Source organism: Cebus imitator, unplaced genomic scaffold (genome assembly GCF_001604975.1).
Source record: "Cebus imitator isolate Cc_AM_T3 unplaced genomic scaffold, Cebus_imitator-1.0 Scaffold359, whole genome shotgun sequence".
NCBI lineage: Eukaryota > Metazoa > Chordata > Mammalia > Primates > Cebidae > Cebus > Cebus imitator.
Genome location: NW_016107674.1, coordinates 1,075,652 through 1,096,243, shown reverse-complemented (window position 1 = coordinate 1,096,243; position 20,592 = coordinate 1,075,652). Strand labels below are relative to the sequence as shown.

The 20,592-nt window shown below is 41.1% G+C and overlaps 1 protein-coding gene across 1 annotated transcript in view; it reads right to left on the bottom strand.

Moving 5' to 3' along the window:
* Positions 1 to 20,592, bottom strand: part of RRAGD (Ras related GTP binding D) — a 43,578-nt gene that overhangs the window by 6,605 nt on the left and 16,381 nt on the right. The window contains exons 2-6 of the mRNA XM_017506801.2: positions 16,659 to 16,954; positions 9,581 to 9,780; positions 8,338 to 8,452; positions 6,774 to 6,916; positions 1,884 to 2,032 (exon numbers count right to left, since the gene is read on the bottom strand). Of these exons, the coding sequence (XP_017362290.1) occupies positions 1,884 to 2,032; positions 6,774 to 6,916; positions 8,338 to 8,452; positions 9,581 to 9,780; positions 16,659 to 16,954 (903 nt within the window). The remainder of the gene's footprint in view (positions 1 to 1,883; positions 2,033 to 6,773; positions 6,917 to 8,337; positions 8,453 to 9,580; positions 9,781 to 16,658; positions 16,955 to 20,592) is intronic.

Here is a 20,592-nt window from a genome sequence, read left to right as displayed (position 1 = left end):
GTGATCCACCCGCCTCGGCCTCCCAAAGTGCTGGGATTACAGGCGTGAGCCACCGCGCCCGGCCAATAATTTTTTTTTTTTTACTAAATGTTATTTCTAAATTTTCTAAAAGAATCTATTACTTTTCTGATTAAAAAGAAACAAAATCTAAATTGTGTTTCATGGCTAATGAATTAGGAAAATTTCATGATATACAGAAGTGAAAACAATACAATATAAAACTATATTAGACAATATGGCCCCAGTTTTGTTGGGAGGAACGAGAAAAGGAATGAAGAAAGGGAGAAAAGGAAAGAGGATAGGAGGGAGAGAAAAAGAGAGGAGGAGAGGCAAGCGTGGTGGCTCAGTCCTTTAATCCCAGCACTTTGGGATGTCGAGGCGGCAGGATTGCTTGAGCCCAGGACTTTGGGACCAGCCTAGGAAACATGGTGAGACCCTCATCTCTACCAAAACCAAAAAAAATTATAGGCATGTTGACATGTGCTTGTGGTCCTAGCTACATGGGAAGATAAGGTGGAAGAATCACTTGATCCTGGAAGGTCGAAGGTGCAGAAAGCCATGATTTTGCCACTGCACTCCAGCCTAAGTAACAGAGCGAGACCCTGTCTCAAAAATGAGAGGGAGAGAAAGGGAAAAAAAAATCCCAGATATTTAACATGGGTTTAATAGATGGTGAAATAAGTAGTTTTTTCTTTATACTTTCCTAAATTTTCAAAGCATTTTTGATTTAATGGACGTATATTGCTTATAAGGAGAAACAGCCTATTTCAGGATATGTAACTATTACTTTTTTGGAGATTTTTTTTTTTTTTTACCCAACAAATTAGTAAACCATACGCTGTTACTAACAAAAGTCCCTAGCCATATCAGTAAGCTGGTATTTCCCAGGGAAATAGTCCCAGAGCTAGGGACTTCTGTTAGTAACTTTTGTTCAGATATTATAGAAGGGGGAAATAAGTTTAATTGCTTTGGTTTCAAAATAAAACTGAATTTGATCCTAAAAAAATATTTAATGGAGTTAAGTATATTCACGTCTTCCCTTTTTGGAATCATGATGCCATCCCTGTGTTCTGAAGATATAGGAAGTGTATGGCCAGGTGCGGTGGCTCACGCCTGTAATCCTAGCACTTTGGGAGGCTGAGGCGGGTGGATCATGAAGTCAGGAGGTCAAGACTATCCTGGCCAACATAGCGAAACCCTGTCTCTACTAAAAATACAAAAAAGAAAAAAAAAATAGCCAGGCATGGCAGCACTTGCCTGTAGCCCCAGCTATTTGGGAGGCTGAGGCAGAATTGCTTGAACCTGGGAGGCAGAGGCTGCAGTGAGCTGAGATTGCACCACTGCACTCCAGCCTGGTGACAGAGCAAGACTCCGTCTCAAAAAAAAAAAAAAAAAATAGTATATTGAGGCTGAACAGAAGTCAAACCACCTGTTGTCCCCTCCTTTACATGGGAAGAACAAAAGATCACACAGTCACCTAAGACCTTCTAGAGGTGTGGACCAAGGTGGAGGCCTCCACCCTCTATATAGGCTGGGGAGTCTGCTTCCTGGTAAGACTTCATTCACAGCCTGGCAACAATGCCCCTGTTAGCTTACTCCTGGCAGAGATGCCAAGGCCCCTCCCTCCCTGGGAGGATCATGGGGTTCCATTTCTACCTTGCCGCAGTTGCAGCTGCACCACTGGAGGGCAGGCCAGTTCAATGGCCCAGAAGCTGACGCTGTGGGCAGGAGCCTACCCAGCACTGGCTTCCTAGCCAAGGGGGCCTGTGACTGGCATCTGGAAGTTTCAAGGGGCATGCTGTTGTCTACCCACATTCAACAAACAATACATGCAGTAGCAATCTGAATTGAAATGCTTCTTTTATATCACACCAAAAAGTTACCTTTTCTTTCAAAGCTTTCCTCTCTGACAAAGCAAACGAGAGCCAGGAACTTTGTCACCTCTTTTAAATAAAGCACAGTTGTATTATTCAGCTTTATGATGGCTGTGGATTCCTTGTCATAAGGCGTTCCTGCTCCATCTTCTTTGAGACTAAATGGGGACAGAAACCGAAACATGTGAGACCATGAAGAAACAGAAACTGTAAGCCAGTGACAGAGACTGGCTTTAAGCCACAAAAACTGATAATCATAAGTTGTTTATACTTACAGTGCCTTTCAGCAAAATATCTCAGAAACACATAGGCACAGAAACATACACAGTCCTCAACAGTCACTTCCTACTGACAATGAGTGGCTGTCTGCAACAGCTGGGCCACTCTCAGGGGTGAGGTTAGCTCTTCCCACCTCTGTGGCTCAGGGCTTCTTGTTTTCTCATCTAGAATAGCCAGGCATGGTTTGACTAGTCAAAAGCACGGTCTGATGAAAGACTAAGAAATGCCGAAGATATGTTCCAAATCCAAGGAGTCTAAATAGACCTGACCGCCAAATGCCGGACTGGATCCTGAATTGGGAAAAACTGCTATAAAAGATAGAATTGGGACCACTGGTAAAATCCGAATATGGTCTATATATTAGATAATAATGTAGCCATGCTAAATTTGCTGAACTGTGAACTGGTTCAACTTACTCTCAAATGGTTCATCAAAAAGAAATAGATACATAGTAGGTATTAGAAAAAGGGAAATGTAGCAAATATGGCAAATTGGTAAAAACTGGTGGATCCCAATGAAGAGTTATATAGGAGTTCATTTTACTACTCTTGCATATTTTCTGTAGGTTTGCAATTTTTTTCAAAATAAAGAGTTAAATAAGATATATAGGTCTATTTAAGAAAAGGTGTGGTCTGTAGTCACAAATGACTTGGGTTTGAATCTCAGTTCTTGTAATTGCTAGCTATGTGAGCTTGGACAAGTCGAATAACTTCTCTGAGCCTCCATTTCCTCATATGTACACTAACAGTAATTATTTCAAAGTTTTCCAATGAAGATTAAATGAAATAATGCATATATATATACTGGGCGTAAAGCTGAGAACATAAAATACAAACTTACTATTATGGCTTTAATGACTGAAGCTGGACCCTCTGAAGATACCTTTGTAATAAGAGTTATGAATCCTTTCCTCATAAGCAAAGGACACTTCCCTAAACATTTTCCCCCTTACCTGAAACTGTATATAAATTTTCTGATTTATTTTTACGCCCCAAATTTATGAATAATGGACCAGAAACTTAATTGGAATTGTGTTAAACCTTATCACATACACTAAGACCTAGCATTTATTAAGTATTTATGTGATATGAACCATCCTTAGTTCTTAAAATGTATTAAGAACTGTCTGCTATAAAAATCCTCTATGTTTCTAAGGAAACTGAGGCTGAAGGAAAATAAGATAACTTGGTCAAAGCTGATAGGGAGGGGTAAAGCCAGGACCTCAAACCTACATATGGCTAATTTCAAAGTTAATGCTTTAATCCTGTGAATACACAAGGGGGTAGAGTATCAAGCTAGATTTAATGCAAAGACTGAATTGCACAGAGTAGTTTTAAGGAAATGCAGGTTTTTGGTTTTGAGAGTATTTTAAACTGCCATACACAGGGCCACTTAAAAGTAAATTGCGGAGGTTAGCTTTTTTTGTTTTTTAGTGTTTTTTTTTTTCCAAAGGATTCAGTTCACTATAACCTACCAAAACATTAAAGAAAAACCTTTTAAGCATTGAACTTCAAATGTTAAAGATGCCTTAACAGAATCATTAACTTCCACTGCACTGCTTTTAACTACTATATTTTAAGACTCAGTCTCTCTTGCTTATAAGTAATGTTCTGAGAACAAGAAACTGAAACATATAACATGTTTTACCCAATGAAGAAAATGGCATTTAAAATTTCCAAGTAAATATAATACTATATAGATACTCAACACTGTGTTCATTAACAGCATTTAATAATACAGGAAAATTCTTAGATGATAATGTTAAATGAAAAAAGGATAAAATTTTACATACAATGTGATCTCATTATCCTAAAAATTACACATGGAAATAAGAAGAAACTATATAAAATGTCAACACTGACTGTCTCCAGGTGGTGAGATTATGGGCTACTTTAATTTTATTCTGTAGACTTTTATGTATTTTCTACAATGAGCATGTATTACTTTCACAATGAGAAAAAGGTAAACATTAAACAAATTAGAAAAAGACTCCACCAAAAATTACAGGTAGAAATTGATGAGGTTTGCAACTGCAAAATCTGTTTTACTACTCAAGTTTTTCATCTCTAAGCAATTAAAGCACATGAAGATAGAACAGATTTTAAAGTGTGTGCATGTGTGTGTGCGGGTGTGTGCATGTGCGAGCACAGAGCTGCCAGCTGGGGCAGAACCTCAGCTGAGAGATTCCTGAGGCACCAGGTCACCTGATTCTGGGGCCTGCTGGTCTCCACTGGGCAGCTGGGGAGGGGCAGCAAAGCCTCCAGTTATGAGGCCACCTGCTTCCTCATTGCCTAAGAGGGCCCCAGGCTCTGCACACAACCACGCCTCCTGCTGGTTAACAGGACTGGCTTGTTGCTGCTCCAGCAACAACTGAGGAAACCCCAGAGCCCACAAACCATCTGTGACCCAGACTGGTTCTTACTGAATCCTGTGGGTCCTCAGAACACTGTACTCCACCATAGAAAAACCAATCTGACAACAAAGCCAGGCAGGCTACCTCCTCCTAACCCCCTCCCCCTTGTTTGTTTTAGCTGGGTAAAAGTAACTCTGATTAACATCATTTACATGAACAACTTACCACTTACATCTAATTACCATATGGCACAATAATGATCATGCATATTGTTAAGTATGTGCCAGATTAATTGTGTTGTTCATTGTACTTGATTACCATGGCAATCTAGACTGTAATCAGGGTGCATTCATCTTCCACGAGTATTTCAAGGTCATCCACTTACGGTTTAAAAATAATAGAATGTTTCAGGGCAGTAATCTTGGGCAATACGGTCTATTTCTAAAGCCAGATGTCAGCGTTTAATAATAACAGTAATAATAAATTATGGCAGCTATATTTATCCAGGGTCTACCAGTTGAAGGCACATTATGAGCCTAATGATATTTTATCCTCACTGCAATCTTATAAGTATCACTTTCCGGGTGTGTGTGTGTGTGTGTAAAAGAGTTAACAGAATCTGAGCTGAGTGGGCAAAGAATTTTTAAGCAATGAAAGGGAAGAATGGAGACTAGACTCACAAAAGCTGACAAAGGCAGAGTGTCAAGCTGGGTAAGGCAGGTCACAGGCAATGAGTAAAGAGGAAGATAAGCAAAAGCTTTACATCAGTTAGCTGAGAATGTCAGCGACGACAGAGATAGCAACACCTTGACATCTTAATAAGATGAACAACTAGTTCACACCCAGTCAGTCTGTACACCACCTGTTCAGCACATTTATAATTATATAGAATAGTTTCTACAGCAGGTAACATAATCAGTTTTCCTCATTCCTTATTTATTTCATATTAAGTGTATAGAAAACTGTTTTCTAAGAATGATATGTTAAAAGATTTTTTTCAGAAGGGGATCAGGAATCAGATCTGAGTTCAAATTCTAGTTCCAATCCTTACTGATAGTGTGAGCAAAGGTAAGATATGTAACCACTCTGAACCTCAGTTTTTTCATCTGTAAAGTGAATCCAGTACAGCTGACCTTGAACAACACAGATTTGAACTGCCTGGGTCCACTTATACATGGATTTTCTTCTGCTTCTGCCACTCCTAAGAGCAAAATCAAGCCCTTCTCTTTCTTCTCCTCAGCCTACTCAGTGTGAAGGCAATGAGGGTGAAGACCTTTATCATGACCCACTTCCATTTAATGAATAGTAAATATATATATATATATATATTTTTTTTTTTTAAAGGAGACAAAGTCTTGCTCTGTTGCCCAGGCTGGAGTGCAGTGGCAGATCTCGGCTCACTGCAACCTCCACCTCCACCTCCTGGGTTCAAGCGATTCTCCTGCCTCAGCCTCCCGAGTACCTGGGACTACAGGCGCACACTGCCATACCTGGCTAATTTTTTGTATTTTAGTAGAGACAGGTCTTTACCGTGTTACCCAGGCTGGTCTCAAACTCCTGAATTCAGATAATACACCCACCTCGGCCTCCCAAAGTGCTAGGTATGAGCCACCATGCCTGGTCTATATTCTTTCTTATAATTTTCTTAATATATTTTCTTCTCTGTAGCTCACTTTATTATAAGAAATATTATATAATACATAAAATATAAGAATATAGTATATAATACATAAAACATATAAAATATGTGTTAATCAACTGTTTATGTTATCGGTAAGGCTTCCAGTCAACAGTAGACTGTTAGTATTAATAACTAAGCTGGGGGGGGTAAAAAATTATATGTGGCTTTTTGACTGTTCAGAGGGTTGGTACCCCTAACTCCTGTGTTGTTCAAGGGTCAAATGTAATTCCTGCCACATGAAATTGAGAATTAAATGGTGCTGGACACAGTGGCTCATCTCTATAATCCCAGCTGCTCAAGAGGCTGAGGTGGGAGGATCATTTGAGCCCAGGAGTGATCTATCCTGGACAACACAGGGACACCCCATCACTAAAAAAATAGTATAAAGGATATGATACATGCAATAAGATTATTAGCATAATCCTGGCATTTGCTCAATTGCATGCTAAATGATATATTTATTTAAAGATTTCAGTCATTTAAGACAAAGATACTACAGTCAAGTAAGTAATTGTAAATCCAAAATGCCTCAAAGGTTATGAAAGAAGGATGGCTTGACTGTGGCCTTTAAGCATGTTGTACTTACCCATAAATACAAGAGATGTCAATAACCACATCTATCATATCACAGCAGAGCTCATAGGTTTGCATATCGACTGGAGTACTATCAGTTGCAATATAAATTTTACTGACCACATCAAATAGAAATGCCTTTTCAATTCCAGAATTCTGAAATTAAAAAAAAAAATACTGCCTTAAAGCAACAGCCAATTTCAGAGCATGTCATCACTACACAAAATTGAATGCCACTCTCAATGTAAAATACAAATGAGCAAAAATTAAGTTACTAAAAATTTTAATTATACCATTTTATTACAATTTAAACTTCACTGTCATAAACTTCTTTATACTGGACTTACACAAGAAATAAAAAGTAGACGCCAGGCGTGGTGGCTTACATCTGTAATCCCAGCACTTTGGGAGGCCAAGGCGGGTGGACCACCTGAGATCGGGAGTTTGAGACCAGCCTGACCAACATGGAGAAACCCCGTCTCTACTAAAATTACTAAATTAGCTGGGCATGGTGGTGCACACCTGTAATCCCAGCTACTCAGGAGTCTGAGCCAGGAAAATCACTTGAACCCGGGAGGCAGAGGTTGAAGTGACCCAAGATCACACCATTGCACTCTAGCCTGGGCAACAAGAGTGAAACTCTGTCTCAAAAAAAAAGAAAGAAAAAGTAGAATTAGAATTATCACAAATTATTTATTTTAGGTAACCAAATTGGGCAGTATTTCCTAACTCTTAGAGATGTACACCTGCAGTTAGGAAAAGGCCAAGTAAAAATACTTTTATTGACTGTAAATTTAAAAATAAGTTTAGAAATGCTAAACAAACACACTCAAAATTGTGTAAAGACAGACTAAACTTGAGTACAGCCAACAGGTCTGCCTCAATTCAACTCGGCAGAGCCTACCTGGAGCTGGTAGTGCCTAGGGTTCATTCAGCACATCAGTCACAGCATGTTAAACTTATAAAAAGCTATTCAACAGTATGCCTCTTATCACTAAAGCCAAGTTTTATGTTCCGTACCTCTGGTGGGCTCTATTAATATTGAAAGATTGCCTACAACTTGAATAAACACTCCAATTATACCAGTGAAGTGCAGGAATCCATTTGAGTAGTTTATTTTTATTTTTAGAGACAAGTTCTTGCTCTGATGCCCAGGCTGGAGTGCAGTGGTGTAATCATGGCTCACTTCAGCCTCGAACTCCTGTGGTATACCTTCCACCACAGCCTCCTGAGTAGCTGGGACTACGGGTATGTGCTACCGTACCTGGTTAGTTTTTACATTTTTTGTAGAGACAGGATCTCACTCTGTTAGCCAGGCTGGTCCCCAACTCATGGCCTCAAGCCATCATACCGCCTCAACCTTCCAAAGTGCTGGGACTAGAGGCGTGAGCCACCAAGCCGGGCAGGGAGTTAAATTTTAAAGGAGCTAAAACAACACATAGGAGTAATCTTTAAAAGTAATACTTAAATGACCTTGGAATGCTATAGGAGCAATCAGAAATAAGAGCTTTTTCACTCTTGCAATGTTATTTTCAAATTCTACAAGTGACTCAAACAGGAGTATATTATTTACTTACTGAGATAAAGATGTTCAGCAAATTCTCCAGAGTTGGGAGTTGTGGAATCAGTTTCTGAACCACTTTGCTAAAAGCTTCAAATATTGAATGATCATATATGCTTGTCAGATAAAAGCTGAAAGAGGAAACAGTATTTCATCATGTTTTCCCTTTGAATGAGGAATAGACTCCTTAGGCTATGTCAGTGCACCAGTAATCTGCCTTCTGTATCTGTCGTCCTAACACATACAGTCCAGCCCCTTCAGAATTCAGTGACATCGGTAAAAAACAAGCCATTCCTACCCACCTCCCAAAAAGCCTGAACTGTGTCTATTCCCATCTGCCAACAGGCAAGCTTAAAACTGCAGCAATCTGTGTCCATCCCAGCTTCCTGACATTCTGCAAGACAATCCAGTCCAGATCATCTTTACACAAGCCTCTTAGGTTGCCCCATTAGTAACTTATATTCTTGATATTGAAGCAACTAATTTTTTCCATTTTTCCAATTTACAAAATGAACGATGCATATACTACCCACAAAAAAAAGGATGGAGATGTTATTTTCCTTTGTGAGTATTCCTATTTGGATTTTCAGACTACTCCTTTACTTATAATTACAGATAATATCTTTTTTTTTTTTTTTTTTTTTTTTTTTTTTTTTTTTTTTTTTTTTTTTTTTGAGATGGAGTTTCGCTCTTATTACCCAGGTTGGAGTGCAATGGTGTGATCTTGGCTCACCACCTCCGCCTCCTGGGTCCAAGCCTGCCCCAGCCTCCCGAGTAGCTGGGACTACAGGTGTGTGCCACCATGCCCAGCTAATTTTGTATTTTTAGTAGAGACAGGGTTTCACCATGTTGACCAGGATGGTCTTGATCTCTTGACCTCGTGGTCCACCCGCCTCGGCCTCCCAAAGTGCTGAGATAATAGGAGTTACAGATAATATCTTTATTAAGAACTGTAAACTTCAGCATTGACTAACTACTAGAATTATATTTGTGGGTTTTCTATAATGTGTTTTTCATGTGAGAGGAGAACCTTAGCTTTGACCATTTGTTAAAAAAACAAAAAACCACTGCTTTCACTAAAGATTAGCATTAGCACGTGCAAAGCTCGTTTTCCCCAAATCCTATCCCAATGTCTACAGCACAAAACAGGGTAAAGAAGGTAAATTACTGCCCATGCCAAGCCAGTCATGCTGACTCCAAACCCCAAACTTGCTTTCTTCCATCCTTTATTGGGATCCTCAAGGGGTTTCTGTTCTCACCTGAGGTGAATTTTTTCTAATCCAGCATCTGCAAGGTCATCGTTTGCCCTCTGGTGAATATCTCTTTGGGTTTCAATTTTGTGGTCATCTGACAGACCATCCACTTTATGAATAAACACCTCGAAGTTGATGTCGGTATTCACTTTGTAGGCCCTGGTCACCGTGAGGTGGAGCCTGGCCAGGGCTTCCATGTAATCGTCCTAGGACCAAAGGCAACACCTGTGAGAGAAGGCCGCTTTGCTTCCTGAGCCCCCCGCCACACACATTCTTCACCTGGAAACCATGTGGCTACAACCCCCCGAAATATGTTGCAAAGGCTCCCCTCAACAAGCTGGCTTCTTAGAATTCAAGAGGGAAAACTTAAGTTCTCTTAACAAAAAGAGGAAAAAGAAAGGCTAAAAAAATGCAGCTGATTTAGGTAGTTATGACCAAGGTTGATGACAGTCACAAAGATTAGAGTTGTGGTTTCAGGAAGAGAAACCCCACTCCACATAAGACCTTCCCTGGAATACTGTTTCTCCCAGATTTTCCAGTCTTTTGTGAACTATAATGAACAATTAGAGAAAGAGGCATGATACGGGCCACTGGGCGGATGGGGAAGGAACTGGAGAGCTGGTTTAGTGCAGAAGTAAGCAGACCACAGTCCACAGACCCCGTGCCTGTTTCTTAAAAGTAAGTTGTATTGGAACGTGTTTATTTGCTTTCATATTGCCTAAGGCAGCCTTTGTGCTACAATGGCAGAGTTGCATAAGTTTCCTCTAGAGAAACTCCTCAGAGACAGTACAGTCTACAAAGCCGAAGATGTTTGCCATCTGGCCCTTTACAGAAAAAGCCCCTGGTCTAGAGTAATTGCCCCAAACAACACAATACTAATTTTTTTCTTCCCATGCCTATATAATGAACACCTGCATATTTATCTGTTTAAAAAAGAAAACATTTACACCAAAGCCCTCTGTGTTTCTCCTCATCCTCCCAACCCATGCCATCCCTCTACCCGCTCATCCTCTAGACACAACCACCATCCCAAGTTTAGTATTTATTCTCACTCATGTATACATTAGTACAGACACAGACATCCCCAAACATCACATAGAATTCATTTACACTGTTAAAAAATGGAAAGAAATATTCAGTTGTATGGATAGTTTGCCTTTTTCATTCAACACTATGTCAGTGAGATTCATCTATGTTGAATGTTATGTAGTACATAACTATAGTGCAGTAGTTCCTTTTAATGGCTCTATAAAACTTCCTTTTATGGATGGTCTATAATTTATCATATATTTGCCTCCTGATGGACATTGTAAATATTTTCATGTATATGTGATTACAATGATATACAGTCTCATTGGCTTACTCTGAAAGGTGACTTGTTGGGTCATAGATAGGAGTGCCTTGACTGTACCTGGAAGGGTGTAATAGCATCTGACGCTTCAGACCCTCACCAGCAATTGGTGTTGTCGGATCTCTTATTTATTGCCAATTTAGGGGTGTGAAAAAGGTCTTGTTTTTATGCCAAAAAAGAAGGGGGGGAAAGAGCTCTGTAGGACAGAATCTAAATGCCTTTTCCCCCCAGGTATGACTACAAATCTGGAAAATACAGAAAGCCTATATAATTGGGGATGTTTTCTGGCATTCTTCCATGCTCCAAACATCAACAAAAATATATCCCTAGTCTCTAGATAAGCCAAATATAAATTATACAAATAGGAAACTATAAAGAGGAAAAAACAGCAAAAGGAGTCTGTAGGGCACCCACACGCTGAGTGCCAGATGTAGGGCTATGGAGGACCCACTGGATCGTGGGGTGTCCCTTATGCTGTGTTGAGGTGCAGGGTCCAAGAGGAAAAGAGAGGACACTGAAGAACTGGTGGTGAAGAGCATCTGGACTCAGGGGGCCACACTACCTGTGAGCAGAGATCAGTGGCACCCCCCAAATGCCCAAGAGCATCTGTATTTATTAGGTACAAGCGGGGGGCAGGGTCATGAGTGAGATCATCATCTATAGGTTTAGTAATAGGGCATACATAATCACGTGAGTTACAAGCGAGCGGACCACCCCATTATGTCACCTGGGCAGAGAGGTGGGCCGTGCGCAGCAGGGGGCTGTGCCGTGTGCAGTAGTAGAGGGTCATGTACAGAAAAGGGATCACCCCCATTAGGTCACCAAGGCAAGGAGGTGGGCTGCGTGCAACGGGTGTCGTGCGCAACACTTCTTATCTGGGGGCTGGAGACGTCAAAGGATTTCTAATAGAAGGATACTGTAAGCTTAATGCAGTGGGAGCTGATAGACTTGTGCTCTTCTCTTAAGATATTTATGGGAGGATTCTTTGAGCTAGCACAGAAGCAAGAAAAGACTGACAGGGTGTACAGCCACCGTGACTGGTCACACCAGAGGGTTTCTTCTCCCTCGGTGACTTCCAGGATCTCAGGCCTGAGGCCTACTTTCCATAGGAACTGGTTGCAAGGTACTACAATTCCTTTATCAGGAGGAGAGGCACTTGCTCCAAACCTGCCATACAGCATATGCTTTTTCAGACAGGGACGCCACCGCCTGGATCTTTGGTTCTCTTCCTGATCTGGCTGTTTTCCCATGTACTGCTTCTGTTCTGTGACTGCTCTAGGCATTTCTCCTACTACAAACTACTATATGGTTATATAGAAGGATTATATAAATCAGCACTAAATGTGTCAGTACAGCTCCGACTACAATACCTATATGATTATATGGAAAGATTATATAGAACTAAGTATGCTAGATATATGTAAGCAGTAAGTTACACTTCAAGCACTAATTCTATAAACTAATATATGATTATATATGAAGGATTATATAAAGGAAACAGCTGAGCAATAACACTATAAACTAAGATATTCTTCAGGCACTAGTTGTGCCTGGGGTCTGGACAGTTCTCCTTCCTCGGTGCCCATGGGGGGTGTTACCCACAGGAGTCCTTCCTATCCTTAACACTCTAAAGAGTTGTTTAGAATAAAAAACAAAAGCCAGAAGCAGTGGCTTGCACCTATAATCCCACCTACTGGAGAGGACTGCTTGATTTCAAGACCAGCCTGGACAACACAGCGAGACCCCCATCTCTAAAAATATACATATACAAAGCCTAAGATTATATATATATATATATATATATATATATATAAAAAACCAGGCTTGGTGGTGCACACCTGTAGTCCCAGCTACTCGAAGACAGAGGCAGAATTCCTTGAATCCAGGAATTTGAGGTTACAGTGAGCTAAGATCGTGCCACTGCACTCCAGCCTGGGTAACAGAGTGAGAGCCTGTCTCTAAAAAATTAAATGAAAGGTGGATGTCAGGCACTGGGTCAGCAGATTAAGCATTAAAAATGAAAGGTATTACTGTAGGTCCCACATAGATGAAATTCTAGAAGAGGCAAACTGAAGTGTCAGAAAGCACTTCAGTGGTTGCCTGGGGCTGAATGTTTCAGGGGACCACTTGAGAAAGAACACAAGGGAACCTTTGGGGTAGTGGAAATACTCTATATCTTTAATGAGAGGTGGTTATATGGTATACACATTTGTCAGACCTGTTGAACTGTGCACTTAAAATGAGTGCATTTTATTGTGTGTAAATTATACCTCAAGAAAAGTGTTATTGCTGTCTTTAAGGAGGATAGTTAAAGGAACATGTCTGTGAGCAAAACTACCCAATGTCAAGAGAGAATCACATCTCCAAAGATTGGAAATTGCTATTCTAACCTTCCTGCCAAGCATATAAAATGTTCTGATTACCAACTAACTGATAAAGCAGCATGTAGCTACAAGGACTAAAAAGAAGAAAATACTTGATTGGTTAGAGCAGAGGGATTGCAGGTGATTTTTCCCATTGTTTATTACTTCCTATGACAAACAGACATTAAGGTGAAATACACTGCATAGTTTCTACTCTGAAAGTAGATCTGGGAATTATGGGCAGGTCACAAGCACCAACACAGGTTAAGAAGAAACTCTCTTTTGGATCCACGGGCACATGTGCAATGGCTTCAGGAGAAATGGTGCATTCTGTAGGCTGCGGAGAGGGGCTGGGGTGTCACCATAGATCATGGGAACCACTCTTGCTTTCATTCTTTTTTATTTCATGACATTCTGTGAGGACACATTTTCTCCCTGGGGATATATTTATCTGGCAATTCTGTGATTGTGAGGAATTTACAAACAAAAAAATATGAGGTGTGAGACCAAAACAGCACTGCTTAGAAATAAAGGAAAGGACACTCAAGAGCTGCAGAGACACTTCCCTGAAGTTTTGATTTTCCTGTCAGTGCTTCTAATCACAACCCATTAAGATTCCTGCAAACATGATTTTTACACTCTGCTTCCAACAGAAAAGTATATTAGGTTTTGAAACTGCTTATTTAATTATTCCTTATTTTAAATAAATTACAGCATTCAACAATGTTTTTCCTACTCTTTATTTTTATGTGTGTTTTTTTTTTCTCTTTTTGAGATAGGGTCTTGCTCTGTCACCCAAGCTAGAGTGCAGTGACAGAATCATAGCTCACTGCAGCCTCAAACTCCTGGGCTCAAGTGATCCTCCTGCCTTAGCCTCCCAAAGTGTTGGGATTACAGACATGAGCCACTGTGTCCAGCCTCTTACTCTTTTTAAAAAGCATAATTTTATAAAATGAACTTCTCAAACATTCCTATACCTTTCTCTCCCCCACAGCTAAAAACAAAAACAAAAAAAAAAACACCCAAGAGAAGAGCCAAGCATAGTAGCATGCATCTGTCGTCCCAGCTACCTGGGAGGTTGAAACAGGAGGATCACTTGAGCCCAGGAGTTTAAGGCTGTGTTATAATCACACTTGGGAATAGCCACTGCACTCTATCCTGGGCAACATAGTGAGACCTCGTCTGAGAAAAAAAGAAAAACCTCGAGAAACAAAATTAAAATAAAAAGCACATTTACCAACCTAAACTGAAGATTTGCTTTTAATTTAAAAATAGGCAGATAAACCTATTTTAGCCACATTGTAGCCAGCTTACAAACACCTAAAATAGATTACACTGGAAATCTGAATTCCTATAAATACAAATTGCTGTATAAGCACAACATGATATTTAAGTAAGTACTTACTAACCCATTGTCTTGTAATGATGAGTCATCTGGTTGAAAATCTACTCACCCATGGGTAAGGACTACTACAGCTACCCAGTTCAACAACTACAGAAACAGCTGCTGCGTGACTTAGGGAGAAAAATGGAGGTGAGAAGAGACAGATGAGCATGACATCCCTGGAGCCTCCCCTTCCCTACAGCAGTGTGCACATACCCCCTCCGCTCCCCTCAGGCTCTAAGCTCCCTAATTTATGGTGCTGGCAGACCTGAGACAGTAAGGCAGGGGATACTGCCAAGACCACAGATGGTCCAGAAAACAGGTCAGTACAAGTGGGACAGTCAGGAAAGCAGCTGCTGACAGCAGACCTTGGACATGGTGTAGGTAACACACGCGTTTCTGGGGGGCCTATAGCAAGAGAGTACACTGGTGATCACAGATCAGGCACTGGATTTGAAGTCTCCCTCCTCCACACCTCTACCAAAAAGGAAAGAAAAAACCCCTTTAACCATATAGCCATGCTCCCACAGCCATACAAGAACACAATGCAGCCGCTTGGGACTGAGAAGCTTAGTTGAAACTTTTGTTATTATATTAAACAGGCACCTAGCTCCTGAATGAACGTATGATCCTCTCAGGCAAGGGGAGTCTACCCAGAGGATGGCTCTCTAGCACGGGCTCAGAACCATATTATCAGGAATAGTCTTTGTAACACCGCAGCCCTACCTAGAAGGGCCAGGTGTGCTTAGCCAGGTGATGTATACCTGCAGCTGGCCAACTTGTCTCATTGTGGGTCCACAGTTCCAGGGAAATGGCACAACTTGAACCTCAGAGTTGGTTCAGCACATGCTGAGAAGGGCTGATGCCATTTATTCCCCCCGCCCCCGCCAGCTGCAAAAGGGAGCCCTTGGGGAGCCTTCAGGCTGGGCCATGTGTCCTAGGCACTTTCTAAGAGCCCCAAACATGGATAGTTTGGAAAGCACCAATACCCCTATCCTGCTGCACATCTCCTTCCTAAAATGTATCCGCCTGACACGCACCTGTGGTCCTACTGTCTCCCTTTGCCTCCTCCCCTTTACCCCAATGACAGTAGAAAAGCCCCAGAGTATTAAAAAATCCAGGGTGCCAAGGAGCCAGTGTGGAATGCTGGAAAAGATAACCTGATAAAGGAATGACTGGTGACTGGGAATAGTCACCAGCCAACGGATTCCCAATTCTTTGCTTCTAACAAAGTGGAAGGAGAACCTACTCTGGAAGCCTGTTGACAAACTACTAAAAATAATTTTTCGTGATGGGAACCTGAGTAATTTAGGGGATGTAACTTGGAAGGAATCTAAGCAGCTGGACGAATGCTGGAACAAAACTCACCTCATATCCACCTACTTACTTAAGTGAACAAAGTTTCTCGGTGCTTCTAACTAGATTTAAAAAATAGAACTCATGCCAAATATTGTCTTATTCAAGCATGGATCCATCAAGTGGACAAAATATCAAATATCCATCTTAAGAGAGCTCTTTATCTCAAATTTTACTTTTTATATTTAATTATGAAATATATATTGTCAAGCAAAAATTATAATGTTTCAGAAAATTTTTCACACCTAGAACTTTATCTTCATAGGAAAAATAAAGAGTTTAAAATGTAAACTTATATACATGTTTTCATTGCAGAGAACCTGTAATCTTTTGTAGATGCTGACCAAGGGCACCATAGGGGAGATGACATGTTTGGCCTGAATGGGCCCCTCCATCAGTGGGGTTTCCTAGGTCTATGATTTGCTGAAGTATCAATGGTTCCCTAATGTTCAGTGGGTTGACTGTTAGTCAAGGCTGAAGCCCTTTTTCTTTTGCAAAGTCTGAGAGCCCTGATCAAGAAACACTTGTTTGGCAGATGGGCCTATTCCAGAGTTTAAAAACCAAACCAAAAACATGGGGCGGTGTGGAGGGGACTGGCCAGGACATCATAGCCCCGAGACTGAGCTTTACCTGGGAGTCAATGACAAATATCAGTGCTCCTGTCCCCCGGAAGATCATCTCATAGTCAAATGTAGGGTCAAAAAAGTCGATCTGTCCTGGGAAGTCCCAAATCTGAAAATTGACAAAGGAGCTGTTGGAAACATCTTCCCGGCATATCTTGTTAGTGCTCTCCAAGAACAGGGTTTCGTTGGGAGACATTTTGTGAAAGACAACTTTCTGAATAGACGACTTGCCGCTTCTCCTCAGGCCCATGAGCAGGATTCTCGGCTTCACCTCAGTGCTGAAGGGATCGCTGAAGTCCAGAACTGGAGAAACCACAAAATGAGAATGAGGGTGAGATGCTTTCACAGCGGTTAATTAGAGGAGTTTCACTTCCACCTCAAATGTGATTTATGATTCACAGATGATGCTACTCTTCCAAAGAGAGCACTAACTGCATCCCTCCACTCACTGAGGGGACAGCTTTTGGTAAATGCAAAACACTCAACAATGCAGTCTTGCTACTTCTCACACAGTCCCGGGGGCCAGACACCAATATAATGCCACATCACAAGCAAGGACTTCGAGTGCAGAGAGAGAGATTTCCTCGAACACACTGTCTGTGGAAAGAATCCAGATCTGAGCATTCAGGAGCCATATCGTTCTCTGAGAAGTCATCACTAAAGAGATGCTTGTTGATGTGAGTTATGCCTCTCAGTCACCCTCCTCTGGCTAGCACTCTCCCAAGCCATGAAGGCCTGGAAAATGGGCCCTGGACTAGATGTTGCAGGTTTGGACTGTGTTACACAGCAGATGCCAAGTCTGTGAGAGGAGGACATCTCTCAGGCCCACCCTGGCTCGGGACCCCCATTCAGTAAGGTAGCTACTAGCCAAATACAGTATTTAAATTAAAAATAATTAAAATTAGAAATTCAAATCCTCCTCCTATGAGGTTTCTAGAGAAGTCAAATTCATAGACACAGAAGGTTGGATAGTGCTTTCCAGGAGCTAGGTGAAGAGAGGAATAGGGAGTTCTTGTTTAATGGGTACGAAGTTTCAGGTGGGGGAGTATGAGAAGGTTCTGGACATGGCTAGTGGTGAGGGGCACATAACAATGTGAATGTTATGTGGCTGTTGAGTACTTGTCACGATGAAACTGAGGAACCCCAGATTTGTATTTTGGTAAAATATGCATGACATCATAACATTTACAGTGTTAACCATTTTTGGTGGTGAGGGGCACATAACAATGTGAATGCTGCATCTGGCAGGTGGCTAACATATTGGACAGCACGGACAGAGCAGTAGACCCCAACTTTGGGCACTCAGGACTGGTTTCGTGGAAAACAATTTTTCCAGGGACCAGTGGAGTGGCGGGAGTGGTTTCAGGATGATTCAAGCGCATTACATTTATTACGAACTTTATTATTATTACTTGTCCTATATAATGAAATAACTCTGCAAGTCACCATAATGTAGAATCAATGGAGCCCGAGGCTTGTTTTCCTGCAACTAGACAGTCCCATGTGGGGGTGATGGGAGACGGTGACAGATCATCAGCATTAGATTCTCATAAGGAGCGCACAACCTAGATCCCTCGCATGTGCAGTTCACAACAGGGTTTGCATTCCTATGAGAACCTAATGCCACAGCTGATCTGACGGGAGGTGGAGCTCAGGCAGTATTGAGAGCAATGGGGAGTGCCTGTAAACACAGATGAAGCTTCCCTTGCTCGCCCACCACTCCCCTCCTGCCATGCGGCCCAGTTCCTAACAGAACACAGACTGGTGCAGGTCTGTGGCCCAAGGTTTGGAAATCCCTGACATAGAACATTCTTATCCTCACAGGAAGTCCTAGAGGCCAGCACTACAGCATTCCTTGGTAACAAAAATCAATCTTAAAATCGTTTGCTAAGTGTCCTGGAGGCATTAGGCATTACTTGATAAAAGCAGTAATTGGTGTAACAGCCCCAAACCCTGTAGGGTTCTCTCTTTTCTTTGTTCTTGAAACATATAGTATTAATTCCACAATGTTCTTCAGTCCTAGAAAACCACTTAATTGCTAAGCAACCTTCCTAATTGACCAAGAGCCTGTACATTTCACAGAAGTAAAGGAAGTACAGACCAATGGTTAAGTGCTAAGGCTCTGAAGTCAGCAAGACTTGGGGTTTAAGCTATCAGACCTTGAAAAAGATACTTAGCTTTAGAGACTCAATTTCAAAATCTATAAAATGGACTTGATAATGAAAATAAACATCTCATAGGGCTGTTACAATAAATGAGATCAAGGACCTAAAATAATTATTAAAACTAAGATTCATTCAGCAAATGTTGCTGGGCCAGCTGGATATCCACACACAAAAGAATGAAGTTAGACCCTTATGTCATACAAAAATTATATACATATACAAAATTTAACTCAAATGAGTCAAACATCTAAATTGGAGAGCTAAAACTATGAAACTCAAATCAAAATCAACTAAGAAGGAAACACAGGCATAAATCTTGGCGACCCTGCATTAGGCAATGGTTTCTTATCTATGACAGCAAAAGCACAAGCAACTACAGAAAGAAATAGATAAACTAGACTTCATCAAAAATTTTTAAAGTGAAAAGACAACCTACAGGAGAAAATATTTGCAAATCATACATATGATAAGAGTCTAGTATCCAGAATATATATAAAGAACGCTTATAATTTAATAATAAATGACAACCCAGTAAAAAATGAGCAAAAGATGTGAACAGACATTTCTCCAAAGAAACACTAAAGGCCAATAAACATATGAAAAGGTGTTCCATTTCATTAGCTCTCAGAGAAGTACACATAAAAACCACATTGAGATGTCACTTCACATCTACTAGGATGGCTATAATCAAAATGACAGATAATAACAAGTGTTAGTGAAGATGTAGAGAAACTGGAACCTACATATGCCACTGGTGGGAATGCAAAATGGTGCACTTTGAAAAACAGTTTGGCAGTTCCTCAAAAGATTAAACATAGGCCGGGCATGGTGGCTCCCACCTGTAATCCTAGCACTTTGGGAGGCCGAGGCAGGCAGATCACTTGAGGTAAGGAGTTTGAGCAGCCTGGCCAACATGGTGAAACCCTGTCTCTACTAAAAATACAAAAATTAGCCAGGCATGGTGTTGGGCACCTATAATCCAAGCTACTTGGGAGGCTACCGCAGGAGAATCACTTGAACCTGGGAGGCGGTGGTTGCAGTGAACTGAGATAGCACCATTGCACTCCAGCCTGGGCAACAGTAACACTCCATCTTAAAATATATTCATACTAAAAAAAAAAAAAAATTGAAAACATTATGTCCAGGCAAAAACTTCTTCTGCAAAAAATGTTCACAATGGTATTATTCACAATAGTCAAAAAGTAGAAACTTCCCAACACCCATCAACTGATGAATGAATGAATAGAATGAGGTATATCAATACAATGGAATATAGTCTGGGCACGGTGGCTCATATCTTTAATCCCAGTACTTTGGGAGGCTGAGGCAGGAGGGCTGCTTGAGGCCAGGAGTTCAAGATCAGCCTGGGCAACATAGTAAGACCCCATCTCTACAAAAACTTTAAAAATTAGCTGGGTATGGCAGCATGCATCTGTAATTCCAGCTACTCAGGTGACCAAGGTTGAAGGATCCCTTGAGCCCAGTGGTTTGAGGCTGCAGTGGGCCATGATCATGCCACTGTACTCCAGTTTGGGTGATAGAGTAAAACCTTGTCTCAAAAAAATATACACAATGGAATATTATTCAGCCATAAAAAAGGAATAAAGTAGCTGGGCACAGTGGCTCAAGCCTGTAATCCCAGCACTTTGGGAGACCGAGGCGGGTGGATCACGAGGTCAACAGATCGAGACCATCCTGGTCAACATAGTGAAACCCCGTCTCTACTAAAAATACAAAAAATTAGCTGGGCATGGTGGCGCATGCCTGTAATCCCAG